At 38.0% G+C, this 22,390-nt stretch overlaps 1 protein-coding gene across 13 annotated transcripts in view; it reads left to right on the forward strand.

Moving 5' to 3' along the window:
* Sugct (succinylCoA:glutarate-CoA transferase) overlaps positions 1 to 22,390 on the forward strand; it is an 866,857-nt gene that overhangs the window by 90,139 nt on the left and 754,328 nt on the right. For 10 of the 13 annotated variants that reach the window (XM_087591067.1, XM_087591069.1, XM_087591070.1 and 7 more), the window contains 1 exon segment: positions 1,482 to 1,602. The exons of the other annotated variants lie outside the window; for them this stretch is intronic. In XM_087591067.1, coding sequence (XP_087447193.1) covers positions 1,482 to 1,602 — 121 coding nt within the window. 13 annotated transcript variants of the gene reach the window in all.

Below are 22,390 nucleotides of genomic sequence, written 5' to 3' on the forward strand. Positions count from 1 at the left end.
AGGTACAGAAAGATAGAAATAATCCCATGCGTGCTATCAGACCACCACGGCCTAAAGCTGGTCTTCAATAACAATAAGGGAAGAATGCCCACATATATGTGGAAGTTGAACAATGCTCTACTCAACGATAACCTGGTCAAGGAAGAAATAAAGAAAGAAATTAAAAACTTTTTAGAATTTAATGAAAATGAAGGTACAACATACCCAAACTTATGGGACACGATGAAAGCTGTGCTAAGAGGAAAACTCATAGTGCTGAGTGCCTGCAGAAAGAAGCAGGAAAGAGCATATGTCACCAGCTTGACAGCACACCTAAAAGCTCTAGAACAAAAAGAAGCAAATACACCCAGGAGGAGTAGAAGGCAGGAAATAATCAAATTCAGAGCTGAAATCAACCAAGTAGAAACAAAAAGGACCATAGAAAGAATCAACAGAACCAAAAGTTGGTTCTTTGAGAAAAATCAACAAGATAGATAAACCCTTAGCCAGACTAATGAGAGGACACAGAGAGTGTGTCCAAATTAACAAAATCAGAAATGAAAAGGGAGATATAACTACAGATTCAGAGGAAATTAAAAAATCATCAGATCTTACTATAAAAGCCTATATTCAACAAAAATTGAAAATCTGCAGGAAATGGACAATTTCCTAGACAGATACCAGGTACCAAAGTTAAATCAGGAACAGATAAACCAGTTAAATAACCCCATAACTCCTAAGGAAATAGAAGCAGTCATTAAAAGGTCTCCCAACCAAAAAGAGCCCAGGTCCAAATGGGTTTAGTGCAGAATTCTATCAGACCTTCATAGAAGACCTCATACCAATATTATCCAAACTATTCCACAAAATTGAAACAGATGGATCACTGCCGAATTCCTTCTATGAAGCCACAATTACTCTTATACCTATTTACAATACATAACCATCGTTTTCTTGACAGTATCAGTTCAAGTAATTGATCAGATCTTTTATATACATAAAAGCATAAAATTCTTTTGAAAAAGCACTTGGAAGTAGAAGTCATTTCAGAATCATGTTCTAACGTATTAAACTGGATTGTAGTTAGAAACATTACAGAATAAAAATCAACTGTAATATTGTATTTAGAGTTTTGGGGTGACAATTTCAAGATTTTTGTATGAATTTTATATACTTACATTTTATTTTTATTTATTCTTCTGAGAATATCTTTGGATAGACCATGTTCAGTAAACGTTTCTTACATTTGCAGGGTACAAAATCTATTTATTAGTACACATTTACAATACATAACCATCGTTTTCTTGACAGTATCAGTTCAAGTAATTGATCAGATCTTTTATATACATAAAAGCATAAACATACTTAATTTATCTTGAATTTTTTCTGAATTCTTGCAATGTAATAATTGAAATTGAAATTGAAATTCTATTATGTGGAAAGAATTGTTAGAGGTTTGGAAGTTCCTCAAAAATCTGATTAACTTTTACCTCTTTCTTCAGCTTGCAGCCATTTGTGATGTGTTTGTGGAAAACTATGTCCCTGGGAAGCTTTCTGAGATGGGCCTAGGATATGCAGATATAGATAAGATTGCGCCTCACATCGTCTACTGCTCCATCACAGGTATTTAAGCCCCATACTATCCTTCCATAAAGCCCCATTACTTCTCCCCAAGCCTCAGAGACTGCTGAACAAAACTACGAAGGACCTTTGACCTAAATTGAACATTTTTATAGATTTATTGGATATTTGTATTTCTTTTATGAGTTAGCAAATCCACATTCATACTTAACTGTAGTTAATATCAAAGACTTTTCTAGGCCTTCAGTTATTATTGTGGAATCTATGAATTTATGCTCCCCCACCTCCCTTCTCAAATTCTGTTTTTTGATCCAGAGTTTTACGTAGTCCATGCTGGCCCTGAAACTTCTATGCTGTAGCCAAAGATGATCCTGAATTCCTGACCCACTTGTTTCCATTTCCTGAGTGCTAGGCTAGTGTGTGTGCCACCATGATGACTTCAAACCGTGTGACTTAGTGAAGGAAAGTCTGAGGAGAAAAACCGTAGACCTTATAGTTGTCAGCTAAGAGGTATGTGTGGATTGTATGGTTTTAGAGGTAGGGATAGGGGACTCAGGAGGAACGGGGAAAGGCAATATGGAAAAAACCCACAACTCTCTCATCATTCTATCTTTTCCTTCATCACTACCTTCTGACAGTCTTTAGAATGATATGTGTACAGTGTCCTCAATAATGGTGTAGGAACATGAGGTTATACAACTATTTAATAGTGAATAGCTTTAAAACCCAAGATTCTTACATTAAAAATGTTAAATATTCTTAGGCAACACAGAAATGAAAATCAAACTTACATTGAGATTCTGGGTCCCCCAGTCAGAATGGCTATTGTTAAGAAAACAAGCAAGATATTTGGTGGGGATGAGGTGGGGAGAGAAACACAAACTTTTGATTAGGGGAATTTTTGTGGCTACTATGGAAATCACTAAGGATGGTATCTCAAAAATTTAAATCAGGACTAACATATGATCCAGCTATACCACTCCTGGGTATATGCCAAAACAGATCAAAGTCAGCATAAGTTAGAGACATCTCAGTACTTATGATTGTGCCATTCACAGTAGCGGTGTTCTGAGATCAGCACAGGCTGACTATGCACAGGGACACATGGACAGATAAAGAAAATGCAGTGAGAGACAAAATTAAGTTTTAGTTAACAGTAAAGAAGGAAGAAATCGTGTCAATTAGGGGAAAATGGAGGAAAGTAGAGATCATTATGTTAAACAAAATAAGACTCAGAAAAACAAATATTGCATGTTTTCTGCCATGTGTATGATCTAGAGTTTTAACAACAATATGAAAGCAGAAGAGAGGCTATTTGGAAAGAAGAATGGTATTGTCAGGAAGGGGTAGGATATTTCAGTTGCACACCTGCATCTTCTCTGTCTTTATTTGCTATTGTAGGTAAATATGATAAAAATTTATAAATATTTGAAAATTACATCACAAAACTCATTATTTTGTTATTTACTGTATGATAAGCCTCCTAGGTTTCTTGATGCAATATTATGCAATTCATCCCCTTCTATTCTTTTTTTTTTATTATTAACTTGAGTATTTCTTATATACATTTCGAGTGTTATTCCCTTTCCCGGTTTCCGGGCAAACATCCCTCTCCTCCCTCCCCTTCCTTATGGGTGTTCCCCTCCCAACCCTCCCCCCATTGCCGCCCTCCCCCACATAGTCTAATTCACTGGGGGTTCAGTCTTAGCAGGACCCAGGGCTTCCCCTTCCACTGGTGCTCTTACTAGGCTATTCATTGCTACCTATGGGGTCAGAGTCCAGGGTCAGTCCATGTATAGTCTTTAGGTAGTGGCTTAGTCCCTGGAAGCTCTGGTTGCTTGACATTGTTGTACATATGGGGTCTCGAGCCCCTTCAAGCTCTTCCAGTTCTTTCTCTGATTCCTTCAGCGGGGGACCTATTCTCAGTTCAGTGGTTTGCTGCTGGCATTCGCCTCTGTATTTGCTGTATTCTGGCTGTGTCTCTCAGGAGCGATCTACATCCGGCTCCTGTTGGTCTGCACTTCTTTGCTTCATCCATCTTGTCTAATTGGGTGGCTGTATATGTATGGGCCACATGTGGGGCAGGCTCTGAATGGGTGTTCCTTCAGTCTCTGTTTTAATCTTTGCCTCTCCCTTCCCTGCCAAGGGTATTCTTTTTCCTCATTTAAAGAAGGAGTGAAGCATTCACATTTTGATCATCCGTCTTGAGTTTCGTTTGTTCTAGGGATCTAGGGTAATTCAAGCATTTGGGCTAATAGCCACTTATCAATGAGTGCATACCATGTATGTCTTTCTGTGATTGGGTTAGCTCACTCAGGATGATATTTTCCAGTTCCAACCATTTGCCTACGAATTTCATAAACTCTTTGTTTTTGATAGCTGAGTAATATTCCATTGTGTAGATGTACCACATTTTCTGTATCCATTCCTCTGTTGAAGGGCATCTGGGTTCTTTCCAGTTTCTGGCTATTATAAATAAGGCTGCAATGAACATAGTGGAGCACGTGTCTCTTTTATATGTTGAGGCATCTTTTGGGTATATGCCCAAGAGAGGTATAGCTGGATCCTCAGGCAGTTCAATGTCCAATTTTCTGAGGAACCTCCAGACTGATTTCCAGAATGGTTGTACCAGTTTGCAATCCCACCAACAATGGAGGAGTGTTCCTCTTTCTCCACATCCTCGCCAGCATCTGCTGTCACCTGAGTTTTTGATCTTAGCCATTCTCACTGGTGTGAGGTGAAATCTCAGGGTTGTTTTGATTTGCATTTCCCTTATGACTAAAGATGTTGAACATTTCTTTAGGTGTTTCTCACCCATTCGGCATTCCTCAGCTGTGAATTCTTTGTTTAGCTCTGAACCCCATTTTTTAATAGGGTTATTTGTTTCCCTGCGGTCTAACTTCTTGAGTTCTTTGTATATTTTGGATATAAGGCCTCTATCTGTTGTAGGATTGGTAAAGATCTTTTCCCAATCTGTTGGTTGCCGTTTTGTCCTAACCACAGTGTCCTTTGCCTTACAGAAGTTTTGCAGTTTTATGAGATCCCATTTGTCGATTCTTGATCGTAGAGCATAAGCCATTGGTGTTTTGTTCAGGAAAATTTTTCCAGTGCCCATGTGTTCCAGATGCTTCCCTAGTTTTTCTTCTATTAGTTTGAGTGTGTCTGGTTTGATGTGGAGGTCCTTGATCCACTTGGACTTAAGCTTTGTACAGGGTGATAGGCATGGATCGATCTGCATTCTTCTACATGTTGACCTCCAGTTGAACCAGCACCATTTGCTGAAAATGCTATCTTTTTTCCATTGGATGGTTTTGGCTCCTTTGTCAAAAATCAAGTGACCATAGGTGTGTGGGTTCATTTCTGGGTCTTCAATTCTATTCCATTGGTCTATCTGTCTGTCTCTGTACCAATACCATGCAGTTTTTATCACTATTGCTCTGTAATATTGCTTAAGTTCAGGGATAGTGATTCCCCCTGAAGTCCTCTTATTTTTGAGGATAGCTTTAGCTATCCTGGGTTTTTTGTTATTCCAGATGAATTTGCAAATTGTTCTGTCTAACTCTTTGAAGAATTGGATTGGTATTTTGATGGGGATTGCATTGAATCTGTAGATTGCTTTTGGTAAAATGGCCATTTTTACTATATTAATCCTGCCAATCCATGAGCATGGGAGATCTTTCCATGTTCTGAGGTCTTCTTCAATTTCTTTCCTCAGTGTCTTGAAGTTCTTTTTGTACAGATCTTTTACTTGCTTGGTTAAAGTCACACCGAGGTACTTTATATTATTTGGGTCTATTATGAAAGGTGTCGTGTCCCTAATTTCTTTCTCGGCTTGTTTCTCTTTTGTATAGAAAAGGCAACTGATTTCTTTGAGTTAATTTTATACCCAGCCACTTTGCTGAAGTTGTTTATCAGCTTTAGTAGTTCTCTGGTGGAACTTTTGGGATCACTTAAATATACTATCACATCATCTGCAAATAGTGATATTTTGACCTCTTCTTTTCCGGTCTGTATCCCCTTGATCTCCTTTTGTTGTCTGATTGCTCTGGCTAGAACTTCAAGAACTATATTGAATAAGTAGGGAGAGAGTGGGCAGCCTTGTCTAGTCCCTGATTTTAGTGGGATTGCTTCAAGTGTCTCTCCATTTAGTTTAATGTTAGCAACTGGTTTGCTGTATATGGCTTTTACTATGTTTAGTTATGGGCCTTGAATTCCTATTCTTCCCAGGACTTTTATCATGAAGGGGTGTTGAATTTTGTCAAATGCTTTCTCAGCATCTAATGAAATGATCATGTGGTTCTGTTCTTTCAGTTTGTTTATATAATGGATCACGTTGATGGTTTTCCGTATATTAAACCATCCCTGCATGCCTGGGATGAAGCCTACTTGATCATGGTGGATGATTGTTTTGATGTGCTCTTGAATTCGGTTTGCCAGATATTTGTTGAGTATTTTTGCATTGATATTCTTAAGGGAAATTGGTCTGAAGTTCTCTTTCTTTGTTGTGTCTTTGTGTGGTTTAGGTATAAGAGTAATTGTGGGTTCGTAGAAGCTATTCGGTAGTGATCCATCTGTTTCAATTTTGTGGAATAGTTTGGATAATATTTGTATGAGGTCTTCTATGAAGGTTTGATAGAATTCTGCAGTAAACCCGTCTGGACCTGGGCTCTTTTTGGTTGGGAGACCTTTAATGACTGCTTCTATTTCCTTAGGAGTTATGGGGTTGTTTAACTGGTTTATCTGTTCCTGATTTAACTTCGATACCTGGTATCTGTCTAGGAAATTGTCCATTTCCTGAAGATTTTCAAGTTTTGTTGAGTATAGGTTTTTATAGTAAGATCTGATGATTTTTTGAATTTCCTCTGAATCTGTAGTTATGTCTCCCTTTTCATTTCTGATTTTGTTAATTTGGACGCACTCTCTGTGTCCTCTCGTTAGTCTGGCTATGGGTTTATCTATCTTGTTGATTTTCTCAAAGAACCAACTTTTGGTTCTGTTGATTCTTTCTATGGTCCTTTTTGTTTCTACTTGGTTGATTTCAGCTCTGAGTTTGATTATTTCCTGCCTTCTACTCCTCCTGGGTGTATTTGCTTCTTTTTGTTTAGAGCTTTTAGGTGTGCTGTCAAGCTGCTGACATATGCTCTTTCCTGTTTCTTTCTGCAGGCACTCAGCGCTATGAGTATTCCTCTTAGCACAGCTTTCATTGTGTCTCATAAGTTTGGGTATGTTGTACCTTCATTTTCATTAAATTCTAAAAAGTTTTTAATTTCTTTCTTTATTTCTTCCTTGACCAGGTTATCATTGAGTAGAGCATTGTTCAATTTCCACGTATATGAGGGCATTCTTCCCTTATTGTTATTGAAGACCAGTTTTAGGCCATGGTGGTCCGATAGCACGCATGGGATTATTTCTATCTTTCTGTACCTGTTGAGGCTGGTTTTTTGACCAATTATATGGTCAATTTTGGAGAAAGTACCATGAGGAGCTGAGAAGAAGGTATATCCTTTTGCTTTAGGATAGAATGTTCTATAAATATCCGTTAGGTCCATTTGGCTCATGACTTCTCTTAGTCTGTCGACATCACTGTTTAATTTCTGTTTCCATGATCTGTCCATTGATGAGAGTGGGGTGTTGAGATCTCCCACTATTATTGTGTGAGGTGCAATGTGTGTTTTGAGCTTTAGTAAGGTTTCTTTTACCTATGTAGGTGCCCTTGTATTTGGGGCATAGATATTTAGGATTGAGAGTTCATCTTGGTGGACTTTTCCTTTGATGAATATGAAGTGTCCTTCCTTATCTTTTTGATGACTGTTAGTTGAAAATTGATTTTATTTGATATTAGAATGGCTACTCCAGCTTGCTTCTTCTGACCATTTGCTTGGAAAGTTGTTTTCCAGTCTTTCACTCTGAGGTAGTGTCTGTCTTTGTCTCTGAGGTGTGTTTCCTGTAGGCAGCAGAATGCAGGGTCCTCGTTGCGTATCCAGTTTGTTAATCTATGTCTTTTTATTGGGGAGTTGAGGCCATTGATGTTGAGAGATATTAAGGAATAGTGATTATTGCTTCCCGTTATATTCATATTTGGATGTGAGGTTATGTTTGTGTGCTTTCACTCTCTTTGTTTTGTTGCCAAGACGATTAGTTTCTTGCTTCTTCTAGGGTATAGCTTGCCTCCTTATGTTGGGCTTTACCATTTATTATCCTTTGTAGTGCTGGATTTGTAGAAAGATATTGTGTAAATTTGGTTTTGTCATGGAATATCTTGGTTTCTCCATCTATGTTAATTGAGAGTTTTGCAGGATACAGTAACCTGGGCTGGCATTTGTGTTCTCTTAGGGTCTGTATGACATCAGTCCAGGATCTTCTGGCCTTCATAGTTTCTGGCGAGAAGTCTGGTGTGATTCTGATAGGTCTGCCTTTATGTGTTACTTGACCGTTTTCCCTTACTGCTTTTAATATTCTTTCTTTATTTTGTGCGTTTGGTGTTTTGACAATTATGTGACGGGAGGTGTTTCTTTTCTGGTCCAATCTATTTGGAGTTCTGTAGGCTTCTTGTATGTCTATGGGTACCTCTTTTTTTAGGTTAGGGAAGTTGTCTTGTATGATTTTGTTGAAGATATTTACTGGTCCTTTGAGCTGGGAGTCTTCACTCTCTTCTATACCTATTATCCTTAGGTTTGATCTTCTCATTGAGTCCTGGATTTCCTGTATGTTTTGGACCAGTAGCTTTTTCCGCTTTATATTATCTTTGACAGTTGAGTCAATGATTTCTATGGAAACTTCTGCTCCTGAGATTCTCTCTTCCATCTCTTGTATTCTGTTGGTGAAGCTTGTATCTACAGCCCCTTGTCTCTTCTTTTGGTTTTCTATATCTAGGGTTGTTTCCATGTGTTCTTTCCTGATTGCTTCTATTTCCATTTTTAATTCCTTCAACTGTTTAATTGTGTTTTCCTGGAATTCTTTCAGGGATTTTTGCGATTCTTTCAGGGATTTTTGAGATTCCTCTCTGTAGGCTCCTACTTGTTTATTAATGTTTTCCTGTGTTTCCCTAAGGGAGTTCTTCACGTCTTTCTTGAAGTCCTCCAGCATCATGATCAAATATGATTTTGAAACTAGATCTTGCTTTTCTGGTGTGTTTGGATATTCCATGTTTGTTTTGGTGGGAGAATTTGGCTCTGATGATGCCATGTAGTCTTGGTTTCTGTTACTCGGGTTCCTGCGCTTGCCTCTCGCCATCAGATTATCTCTAGTGTTTCTTTGTTCTGCTATTTCTGACAGTGGCTAGAGTGTCCTATAAGCCTGTGTGTCAGGAATGCTGTAGACCTGTTTTCCTCTCTTTCAGTCAGTTATGGGGACAGAGTGTTCTGCTTTCGGGCGTGTAGTTTTTCCTCTCTACAGGTCTTCAGCTGTTCCTGTGGGCCTGTGTCTTGAGTTCACCAGGCAGCTTTCTTGCAGCAGAAAAGTTGGTCTTACCTGTGGTCCCGAGGCTCAAGTTCGCTCGCGGGGTGCTGCCCACGGGCTCTTTGCGGCGGCAGCAACCATGAAGACCTGTGCCGCCCCTTCCGGGAGCTTATGCAGCCTCAGGAGTGCCCACCTGACCAGGCAGTGAGGTCTCTTTCCCACGGGGTCTGGGAACAGAGAGCTGCTGCGGGCCGGGATCCGCGGGTGTGGGACTTCCGGTAAACACAGGACGTGCCCGGTCCTAGAGGAATTCTGCCTCTGTGTGTCCCGATTTCACCAGGCAGCCTTCTTGCAACAGACAAGTTGGTCTTACCTGTGGTCCCGAGGCTCAAGTTTGCTCGCGGGGTGCTGCCCACGGGCTCTCTGCGGCGGCAGAAACCAGGAAGGCATCCCCTTCTATTTTTAAGCCAGTCATTCTGAAGAGCTGCCTTAGGCTTCTGATTGCTGTAATGAAACACCATGAACATTTTGGGGAATAAAGGGTTTATTTCATCTTATTCTTGTAGTTCCTCATCCAGATGGGCCTCCCACCTCAATCATCAAGAAAATGCACAGGGGCTTGTCCACAGGCCAATGTGGTGAGGATATTTTCTCAACTGGGTTTCCCAGTTCCCGCATGACTCAGCTGGTGTCACGTTGGTAGAAAACTGGCCACCAGAAGTGCTGACGCATACTTTGTGACTAAAGGACACCGAGCACATCTGAGATTTGTTTTGGCTGCTGTCTTTCATTTGCTGTTAACCATATTTGCAGCAGTAGAAGTGAGGAGCAGAGCAGCTAGTCAGAAAGTCTAGTCAACAGATGTTTTGGAAGCAAAAGTCATCATCTGTGAGTTGTGTGGTTGTGTGGGTGGAAAGCAAGGTTTATCTCTTTTGTAGAAGTTTGTCATTCTTCCTAGCATTTTTTCTTTTAATTTTTAAAAATGGAACTGAGTATAATAGTCTATAATGTCACCATGGGGATTCTTGTCCTTCCTGATGTTTCCAGTGTTGTTATTGTATTGTCAGTCCAATTCTGCTGTCTTTGGGTGGCTGTATTAGTAATGAGAGTAATGTGCAAATGTCTGGGATTTACTTTATTGAAACTCCATAGTTGTGTAGTTGAAATTGCCCTAGTCTATGAAGTCTAGTGTGCTGACCAAAAATGCTAAACTCAGTTCAAAGGTGGAAGGTCTGATTTATCTTTATTTTTTGTCTTATCATTTTCAAAGAAGCTGAATGTGAACAGTAGGGGGCAGTGTTTAAAAACCTATTGTTCACTAGCAACTACTTTTTGCAAAAACTGCAGTGTTCTCTGTGAACCATTGGAGAGGGCAAATCTATGAAGGTTTATATTTATTTTTTTAAATCGAAGACTTAAGCAGTTGCATTCTTACTATATTAAAAATTACCTGGGTGGTGGTAGATCATGATTTAAATCTCAGGATTAAATCTAAATTTAATTTCAAGAGGCAGAGGCAGAGGCAGAGGCAGAGGCAGAGGCAGAGGCAGAGGCAGAGGCAGAGGCAGAGGCAGAGGCAGAGGCAGAGGCAGAGGCAGAGGCAGAGGCAGAGGCAGAGGCAGAGGCAGAGGCAGAGGCACAGACAGAGGGATCTCTGAGTTTGAGGCCAGGCTACAGAGCAAGTTTCAGGACAGCCAGGGCTATACAGAGACCCCCCCCCCCAATTTTTAAAATTAAAACTATTTAAAATAATTTAAAATTATTAAAATCATTTAAAAATGATTAGTCCATACCTCTTTGTACTTTTAGACCTACAAAGGTACCTCTTTTAACAATGTAAAGTTGTGTCTCTGGAACATGTTTTCTTTTCTTTTTTTTAAACTAGCAGCATGAATCCTTTCCACACTTAAAAATATGTCTTTTTTTTCTATTTGTCCACTCCTTTGCTCTTTCCTTCTGGCAAGGCAAACTTTCCATTATTTAATTAAATTAAGACTTTGGCAGGATCAGTGAACATCCTTTAGTAAAACTGCCTTCCGAGTAGGGGATTTGGGGAAGGAGGTGACTTGGAATGTAATTTTGGTTTTGGTGACTCCATCATTAATGTCTTCTCAATCAACACCGTATATGGATAGGGTACAGGATTCCTCTGGAGGAAAGTACTGGACAAGGGGTGCTAAGGGCTCAAGTCAGAGAATATGCCCAAGGATTTAGACTTGCTCTAAGTAGAAAAGACCTTGGAGCATGCATGCCTCTGAAACACAAGGTGAGCATATATTGGAATCAAATGACAAGAATGGCCAAGATCTTATATTCTTTCACCAGTCCTATATGTCTGATAGGTTCTTGAGCCTGCTTTTTCTGGGTGTGATTTTATTAATCTATATATTCCTACAGTTCCCATTTACTTTAACTAATTTATAGGGAAGCACCATTTCTGTTTTAGGAATGAGCTGTTCATCAGCTTGTGCTCTGTGGGTAGGACTGGACAGACAGTGTTGTGCACAGGCCCACCAGAGTACGATCATTTAGCTCTTACATTTGCACTAAACATGGAGTGAAGTGCTGCTCATGGGCGGAGTCTACACGAGGCAATGCACAGTCTAAGAAGTACCAGTCCATACGTGTAAAGCAAGTGAGAGTACTGTGCACCTTGATCGCAGCAAATGCATTTTTCAGAAAGTTATTGTGGAACCATTTGCTAGGAGTAAGAATAAAGGCAACGGGCCTCTAGTTTGTTCTATACTGTGCAAGAATGTTTCAAGACATAAGTATGAAAATTCAAATTTTAAAGATTTTGAAAATATTATAGGAGAATACCTCTATGACTGAAGCACAGGGAAAAGTTTTGTAGACAACACAGAATAAAACCACACAAACGTCGATCAACTTGACTACTTTTTAAAATTGAAAACTTTTGTGCATCAAAAGGTACCATTAAAAAGTTATAAGTTAAGTTGTAGAATCCCGGAAGAAAAATCCAGAATAAAAAACAAATCTTTCAAATTAAATAGGAAAAAGTGGCCCAGTTCAACAGAAAAAAAAAGAACAAGCTCTAAAAAGGGAAACATTTACGTCTGATATTACAAAACATGATCAGCCCCATGAAGCCTGAGCTGGTTAAGCAAGCCACGAGGAGCAACGCATAAACATCATTCCTCCATGACCTCTGCATCAGACCCAGACTCCAGGTCCCTGACCTGTTTGAATTCCTGTCCTGACTTCCTTCACCAGTGGTGCTGTGGAAGTGTAAGCAAATGAACCCTTTCTTCCTCATCTCTCTTTTGGTCATGCAGTTTTATCACAGCAATGATACCTCTACCTATTGATTGGACATAGGGTATTTCTGATGGGAAGCCACTTAAAAGCTCTTGTGCAGGTGTACATATAACCTACAGTTTTGTTTGTGTGTATGTGCATGTAGAAAATGAAACTTTTCTGAACTTTCTAGAGTTCAGAAATAAGAGTTGAATAGCAAGTTGTAGGAGCAGGAACAAAGTGTGGGCAAGAGAGGGGGGATGGAGGTGAATATGATCAAAATATATCATAATCATGTATGAAAATATCAATGAAACACATTATTATGTATACTTAATACGTAGTAATAAAATGATAAAATGAAAAGAAGCTACTCAATCCTCAGATGTTCACAAAACATTGAAAATCATTTCTACACTATTTGAATACATAATTAATTTGGATCTGAGAGGTTTTTGAAACTAAAAGAACCCCTTAGTTATCTAACAGAAAACTACTGGTATAAACCAGGAGCTTTGTGTTGCCCCCTATTCAGTCAGGAAATATATTTTTCCCAGAATTTCAGAATGTTGTAGCCATCTGCCTTACCTCAAAGGGAGTTTAATATATTTACATTTCATACTAAACACATTATTTAAACATGATGATGCCATCTCCATGAGAAGAGAAACTTACCGAATAATCACAAGATTTCAAAACATCCCTCAAGTAAGCACTGAGATACATGTCTGCAGCTGTGGGTTGATTCCAGAAAGTGCCTTTGTGCTAACACACAAGCTTTAATCTTACTTTTCTCCAAACACATACAACAGATGCGCTGTAAACAAATGCTTTGTTCCCACCCTCTGTAAACCTGTACTGTAGTGTTTGCTTATTTTACCTCCTGGTGGATGAAATACCAGGCAAGTTCTCTATATATTCTTTGTTATCATTTAACTAAAAGTATTAAAAAAAGCCTAGTCCAACTTAATATTAAAGCTTAAGATCAGCGCATGATGCTATATGCAGTCCAAGCACTTGGGAAAGGAAGATGTAGAATGGCAAAGAGTTCAAGGCTGGCCTCTCTTATATAGCTAGTTTGAGGCTAGTCTGTATTGTAGGGAACCCTCTCTTTAAAAGAAATGTAAACAAGTTAACAATCTTCAGACTGTAATTCAATTTATAACTTTCCCTTTTCTCTAGACTGGTCTGCTGTGTTGGAAATTTGAAGAAAGGAAAGAAGGAAAGAACAGAGGGATACAGACTTAAAAAAGCATAGCCAGTTTTTTCTTCTTTTGCAAATATTTTATTAACTTCTTGAGAAATATGTATTTAAAAATTTTGACCATATTCACTCCTTCCCCTAACCCCTCCCAGATCACCTCTAATTTCATACCCACTCAACACTGTGTTCTCAATCTTTATTTAAACTCATTTAGATCAGTTAGTGCTGCCTATATGCTTTATGTAGGTAGGAATTGACTGGAACACTTTAATCTTTCAAAGGGTACACAATAAAGAAAACACACACACACACACACACACACACACACACACACACATATATATATATTCCTACAATGGATTGAGTGGACTGTCCTTCCTCTATGTAGGTATGGACTACCTTCAACTCTTTATAAAAAAGTGCCTCGTAAATACTTCATACCCTCCCACCTTTTCTTGAGTATTCTTCAGTGGATGAAAACCTAAGGATAATGAACCACCTTTTATAATCTTTTAGTATTTCCTACTTTGATCTTGCAGCATGTGTGGTATTCTCTGTGGGTCTGAAGCTTCAGTTGAAAAAGACAAGTAGTCCTGTTTGAACATTCCTTAGCTCATGTCTTGTTTAAGAAATACATGCTTTTCAGGGAGTAAACAGTAGCTATTCTCCAGTATAGCATTTACCCGAGGTTTACACAAGATTTTGCTACCTTTTTCCCACTTACCTCTGTTTTCTTTTGAGTGTTTATAAGGATAAAATAATTACTATAAAATAATTAACATACTTTCATCATTTATCACCTAAGTCGTAATTGACACCTGCGTTAACAAAACACAGGTCATCGAGGAAAAAGCTTGGTAAGATTGCTTAACGAAGCTTTATGAGATATGAAATTCCTCACAGGTGAAGAGACAGAGACTCAGAAAACTGTATATTTATGTTTGATAAAGAGTGGACAGTTGTCTAGCAGTGTAGATAGAAGCTTGTAATCACATGGAGAGAAAATGGGAACATTTTCAGAACAAAGTAGAGTGAACATGAGTTTTCTATTTTCAAGATTTTTAAGTGTGAAAAGATATTTAATATGATAAAAATTTCAATAATGAACATAAATTTCAACTATTTAAACCCAAGTGGAAGATAACTTATACCAGATTCCAAAATAAATATTTTTCTCCAACAGTAAAGATGATACTGAGTTACTTCTGTGTATTAGAACTGTCATGAGAAATATTAAGACTACTGTGATTTTGTGATAGTTTTTCTATAAACTGTGAGATTAAGAAGCTCTACTGGTCTGGAGCTGGATATGGTAGTACATATTTGTAATCCCAGCACTTGAAAGTCTGTGTTTCATACCAAGATTCAAGGGCTGAGGCTGGAGCTCAGTGACAGAGTGCTTGCCTAACCTAAGGATAGATAAACAGGTTTGTTTTCCCAAGAACAAATTGCTACTTATGTGTGCAGAGCAAATGTACTTTACCTCAAGAGTCTTTCTTGTCTTTTCTTTTTTTCAACTTTAAGGTTAAGAACAGTATTAGTCATGCAGCTGACACTTGTTTGTTGCTAAATAATGTCCAATATTTCAAGTTTGGGGTAAAAATTTTATTTATACACTGATGTTTTCAGATAGATTCTTGTCACTGTTGATCTTATTTAACACTCTATGTAATAATTTATCATTTCTAATATTGTCTACAAAATTAGTAATTATTGAGGAAAAAGAATTTGTAGTAACACTTTCTGATGAGAATTGCCTGATATGATAAATCGATACCATGATTGCTGGTTTTACTTTAAAATGGAAATAGATGTCATCCTGCCTAGCCTTTCACTAGTGGTAACTCTGGGACTGTTTGTCATCTGATCAAACAGTTCTAATCAAAGATGTAATTAGCAATTCCCAGCGTTCTTTTTCTTGCCTCTGTTGCCTTTCAGCTAGTCCACCAACCATTAAATATATAGAACAACAGCAAAAATGAGTCATAAAAGTTGCAAGGGACAGATCAAATAATATATAAAGGCAGGCCTATTAGAATAACTCCTGACTTTCCAATGGAGATTCCAAAAGTCAGAAAGGCCTAACCATAGGTTGATATTGTGTGAGCTCTGAATGAGCACAGATGCCACCCCAGAATACCCAGAAAGAGGAATAGAGAGAGTAGAGGAGTGACAATCTCATCAATTGTAATAGAAGGAGAAAGAAAAATATTTCAGGATAAAAACAAATTTAAGCAACTTCTATCTACTAATGTATTTCTACAGATGACACTAGAAGGCAGTTGTCAGTCTGAAGAGAGCGTTAGCTACACTCAAGAGTGTATTTATATACACTCTGCTATATAAATAACCCAGAACAATTAACCAAAGAAGATCTAAAAAACAATAACAATATCACAACAACAAAATAATATGAAGTAGTAAATACTGTTCAGCAGTTATTTTCCATATCCATTGCTTGAATGCCCAATTAGAAGGCATGGATTCAGAGATTGGATTAGAAAACAGTTTCCATTTTGCTCTTGCATCTAAGAAATACTCCATCAAGGACAGACACCACCTGTGGATGGACAAAAGGATAGAAAAGGTATTTGAAGCAAATAAAGTCAGGAAACAAATGGACAGAGATGTTTTAATATCTGACAAAGTAGACTTAAAACCAAGACTAATCAGAAGAGATAGAGAAGGACACTGCATACACATTAAAGAAAAAAAATCTGTCAAAAGTATATTATACATATACATTATACAAAAAAATCTGTCAAAAGTATATTATACAAAAGTATATTAACATTTGTGCTTCAAATACAAGGGCACCCAGTTTTATAAAATAAACACAATTACATTTAAAATCACATATTGACCCTCACACAATAATGGTGGGTAATTTCACTATCCTAGTCTCACTACTAAGCAGGTTATACAGACAGAAAACAACTAAGCAATCAACCAATCAACCAACTGACCAGCCAGCCAACCCAACAAACAAAACTCCAACCAAACCCTCAAATATTCCCCTCCCTCCCAAAAAACCTCTGGAGTTAACATCGTAAACCATCGGGATGTAAAACACACCTATAATATGTATCATGCAAACAGAAGAATGCACTTCTTTTTGGCAACTAATGGCACTCTCTTTCAAACTGACAGCTTATTAGGACACAAAGCAAGCTTGAACCAAAAGTACACAAACTCATGGAAGATAAACAAATCACTGTTGAATGAAAATTGGGTCAAGACATGAATCAAGAAGGAAATTAAAAACTTACTAGAATTGAATGAAAATGAAAACACAGCATACCCAAACTTATGGTATAAAATGAAGGCAGTTTTAAGAGGAACACTCATAGCACTGAGGGTTTACATCAAAAACCTGGAGAGATCTCCTACTTAATGATACAGTTGAAAGCTTTAGGAAAACAAGAAACAACACTCCAAAATAGTGAATGGAAATCTAATAATACAGTTGAAATGAACGAAATAGAAGCAAATAGAGCAACAACAGCAAAAAACAATGAAATGAATAGTTGGTACTTTGAAAAAAAATAAACAGGATTTATTTAGCCAAACTAACCAGAGGAAAGAGAGGATCCAAATTAATAAAATTAGAGATGAAAGGGAGACACTACATCTAACACCAAAGAAATTCAGAGAATGATGTGATATGTTATAAAAATCTGCATGCTACCAAACTGGAAAAACCTAAAAAGTAGATGGATTTCTTCATATAAAAGGCCTGCCAATGTTAAATTAATATGAAATAAACAAACAGACCCCTAACTCTATAATAAATCAAAGGATTAATTAAAATCGCTCAACTAAAACAGGCAATTTACACCAAGTCCAACGACAACATCATTCTAAATGTAGAGAAACTCAAAGCCTTTGTACTATAATCATGAAAAAGACAAAGGTGTTCACTTCCCCATACCTGTTTACTACAGAGTTTAAAGTCTTACCTAGAGCTGTAAAACAATGGAATATGATTAAGGAGATACAAATAGGAATGGAAGAATTTAAAGCATTCTTATTTGTAGATGATATTATTTTGTGCATAAAAAGACCCTAAAGATCTTCCCAGGGATCCTCTATGCCTGATAAATACTTTCACAAATAATAGCACAGGGTTCAAAATGAACACATAACATCAAATAGTCTTTCTACACATAAGTGACAAATATTCTGAGAAAGGAATCAGGAAAACACTACCTTTCACAATAGCCTCAGAATATATCTTAGAATATGTTAACCCAGCATGTGAAAGGCTTGTATAATAAAAGCTTTAGTAACCGAAGAAAGAAATTAGAGAAGACATCAGAAGATGGAAAGAAACACCATATTTATGGGTTGGTAGAATTAATAATGTGAAAATGACCATTTTACTAAATCAACCTATAGATTCAATGCAATACCATTAAGAAAAAAATCACAGGTGTTGAGAAAATAATCATAAGTTTCATTCAGAAACGTAGACAACCCTGGATAGGTAAAACCATCCTGAATAATGAAAAAAACTGCGGGATTGTGATACCACAACTGCAGATTTCAAGTTGTTTTACAGAGCCATAATAATAAAACCAGCATGGTATTTGCATAAAAACATAGATGGTGATCAATGGGATTGAAGACCCAGACATAAAACCACACACTCCCAGATGGCATCTGATTTCTAGTAAAGATGCAAAATAAACACACTAAAGAAAAGAGCATTTTCAACCAATGATTTTGATCAATCTGGATGGGTGTAGACTTGAATTCATTGGCACAGGAAAGATTTTCTGAACAGGACTACAAAAGTCCCAATATTAATAAATGATACACAAATGAATTGAAAATCTTTATGTACAGCAAGGAACATTATCATTTGAAAAAAAAGAGGAGGCCTACAGAATAGGAATTCTTTTTTCTTTTTACCAGTTTTACACCTGATAGGGAAGCAGTATCTAGAATATACAAAGAACTATAAAAAAAACCAAACTGAACATCAAAACCCCTCAAATAAACATTAAATATGAAGTATAGCACTAAACATAGTTCTTAAAAGATAAAATGCAAAGAGCTGAGGGATATTTAAAAATGTTCAACATCCTTAGCCATCAGTGAAATGCAACTTAAAACTTCTTTGAAATTTAATCTTGCCACAATCAGAATGGCTAAGATCAATGAAACAAAGGTTTACTTGTACATTGTGAGGATTCATGGAAAGGATTCATTACCGGGAGGAGTTTAACTGAAATAGATGTGATGGAAATCCGTGTGGAGGCTCCCCACGAAGCTCAAAGTAGATCTACCATCAGCTGCAGCTGTACCTCTCTTGAGGACTAGATCAGCACACATTCTGTATTTGTAATAGCCAGAAATTGGAAACAACCTTGATGTCCTTCAACAGATGAAAGGATAGTAAAAGCATGATACATTTATACAGTAGAAGATTATTCGTATGTTAAGAAAACTGACATTGCAAAATTTACAGGTAAATGGATGAAGCTAGAAACAGTCTTCCTGAATGAGGGAACCCAGACCAAGAAAGACAAACATCACATGGCTTCTCTTATATGTAGGGGTTAGCTTTTAAGATTTAGATATATGTGCTTCAATTAGAATAACCACAGAAATTAGGTAGCTTGTAAGGGATCAGGGCTGAGGAGGGGATCCTTTAAAGAAGGGGAAACAGAATATGATGCTCTAATTTGCAAATTCATTTGGAATAACAAAAAACCCAGGATAGCAAAAACTATTCTCAACAATAAAAGAATTTCTGGTGGAATCACCATCTCTACAGAGCAATAGCGATTAAAAACTGTATGGTATTGCTACAGAGACAGGCAGGTAGATCAAGGGAATAGAATTGAAGACCCAGAAATGAACCCACATACCTATAGTCACTTGATCTTTGAAAAAGGAGCTAAAACTATCTAGTGGCAACAAGCATTTTCAGCAAATGGTGTTGGTTCAACTGGCGGTCAGTTGTTGAAGAATGCAAATTGATCCATTCTTATCGCTGGGTACAAAGCTCAAGTCCAGGTGGATTAAGGACCTCCACATAAAACCAGGTACACTGAAACTAATAGAAGAGAGAGTAGGCCTCGAACACATGGGCACAGGGGAAAATTTCCTGAACAGAACACCAGTGGTTTATGCTCTAAGTTCAAGAATTGGCAAATGGGATCTCATAAAATTGCAAAGCTTCTGTAAGGCAAAGGACACTGTCATTAGGACAAAATGGCAACCAACAGATTGAGAAAAGATCTTTATCAATCCTACATCTCATAGAGGGCTAATATCCAATATATACAAAGAACTCAAGAAGTTAGACTCCAGAGAATCAAATAACCCTATTAAAATGGGGTACAGATAATTCTCAACCAAGGAATATTGAATGGTTGAGAAGCACCTAAAGAAATGTTCAATATCCTTAGTCATCAGGGAAATGCAAATCAAAACAACCCTGAGATTCCACCTCACACCAGTTAGAATGGCTAAGATCAAAAATTCAGGTGACAGCAGATGCTCGTAAGGATATGGAGAAAGGAACACTCCTCCATTGGTGGTGAGAATGCAGGCTAGTACAACCTCTCTGGAAATCAATCTGGTGGCTCCTCAGAAAATTGGACATAGTACTACCTGAGGACCCAGCTATGCCACTCCTGGGCATATAACCAAAATATGTTCTAACATATAACAAGGACACATGCTCCACTATGTTCATAGCAGCCTTATTTATACTAGTCAGAAGCTGGAAAGAACCCAGCTGTCCTTCAACCAGGAATGAATACAGAAAATATGGTACATTTATACAATGGAATACTACTCAGCTATTAAATCAATGACTTCATGAGATTCTTAGGCAAATGGATGGAACTAGAAAATATCATCCTGAGTGAGGTAATGAAATCACAAAAGAATACACTTGGTATGCACTCACCAATAATATTGGTATGCAATACCCAAGATACAATTCACAGACCACATGAAGCTCAAGAGGAAGGAAGACCAAAGTGTGGATGCTTCAGTCCTTCTTAGAAGGGGAAACAAAAATACTCACAGGAGGAAATATGGAGACAAAGTGTGGAGCAGAGACTGAAGGAAAGGCCATCCAGAGTCTGCCCTACCTGGGGTTCCATCCTATATACTGACACCGAACCCAGACACTATTGCTGATGCCAAGAAGTGCATGCTGATAGGAGCCTGATATAGCTGTCTCCTGAGAAGCTCTGCTAGAGCCTGACAAATACAGAGGCAGATGTTTGAGCCAACCACAGAACTGAGAATGGGGTTCCCAATGGAGGAGTTAAAGGAGCAAAGGAGCTGAAGGGGTTTGCAACCCCGTAAGAAGAACAACAATATCAACCAACCAGAACCACCCCCCCCCACCCCAGAGTTCCCAGATGCTAAACCACCAAGAGTATGCAGGGATGGATCTATGGCTACAGCTGCATATGTAGCAGAGCATGGCCTTGTTGGGCATCAGTGGTAGGAGATCAAACCTGTCAAGGTTTGATGCCCCATTGTAGGTGAATGTAGGGCAGGCAGGTGGGAGGGAGTAGGTGGTTGGGTGTAGGAGCACCCTCATAGAAACAGGGGGAGGGAGGGTGGCATAGTGGTTTTCTGGAGGGGAAACCAGGAAGGGGATAACATTTAAAATGTAAATAAGAATAAATGAAAAAAATGTAAAAAAAAAGGAATATGGTGCTCTAAAGAAATAAAGGGCATTGGGAGGACAGTATAAGCTAGTGAATATGTGATAAAACACTAATGCTAAAGGACTTTTGAAAAGCTATACAGAAAATTACTTCTGTAGAAGCTTTCTAAATATTTGCATATATAAAATAAAATCAAGTGCAGTTACCATATGATGGCAGACAGAGTGCTCCAACTAGATACCATGGGCTACCTAATAAAACCTCCAGTACCAAGAATGGATAGAAACATTTTGAGTTATCAGCTAAAGAAGTTCCATAGACCCCACAGCAAACATTACAGCCTGTTGTAGATTCTATTATTTACTGCCTCCACCCCCAACCTCGTGATAAGACCCTATTACTGAAGACACCACATAACTTCTTCACCAAACATGAAGAAGTTGACCTGTTGCCCAACTATGAGCTTTACCCTTATAGAATATGGATTCATATTGCTGACAGGTGATGTATATGCTGCCATAGAAGTAGGATAACCACCAATCTGACACAGCTATGAACCTTTCAAACAGCAGCAGCAACATGCCTGAAATACATATCCACTAATACAATAGTGACACGAATGTCATAGAAGTAACTGACCACTTTTTAAAAAAGGATTTAAGGCCTGTACATAAGTGGGTCCTATACGCGACACTGTTAATGAGGCCAAGAGTCTGAGGCTAGATAGGTCATGGGCCCGAGGAGAAACCCCACTACTGCTATTTTGATAAATGAACATAGCAATAAAACACCTAAATTATATCACAGAAATGCTTTTTCTTGAGGTAGATAATATCTAACAGAGACTCATAACTGGGCAATGTACATAGACTCTACCTCAGTTAAGGTACATCAGAATCTCACTCTCTCACTGTCTTATGCGATCACCCGAGCTTCCTATTCTTAGCCTATAATGCCTCAGACTGTGGTTGCCTTCCACATATTCCTCAGGTCCATATGAAGCTCAACATATTCAAATCATGACTCTTCAAGCTGTATGTATCGTTTATTTATCACAGAAATATTTGAATGTAATTTTAGTAATTCTTTGAAAATTCCATACAATGTAGTTTGGCCATATTCTTCCCAGTCCTAACCCCAACTCTTCCCAGATTTGCCCCACCTACCCATCCCATCTTTTCTCTTTGTTAGTGTTATGTGCATGCATACCTATGAATATGTAAATATTACATACTGAGTCCATTTATTCTTGATCATATGTATATGTTCTTAGGGAAGACCACCTAGTATTGAATAATCAGGAGGTTCATCCCTTGGGAAGGTAATT

The sequence above is a fragment of the Rattus norvegicus genome, chromosome 17 (genome assembly GCF_021556685.1).
Source record: "Rattus norvegicus strain SHRSP/BbbUtx chromosome 17, alternate assembly SHRSP_T2T, whole genome shotgun sequence".
NCBI lineage: Eukaryota > Metazoa > Chordata > Mammalia > Rodentia > Muridae > Rattus > Rattus norvegicus.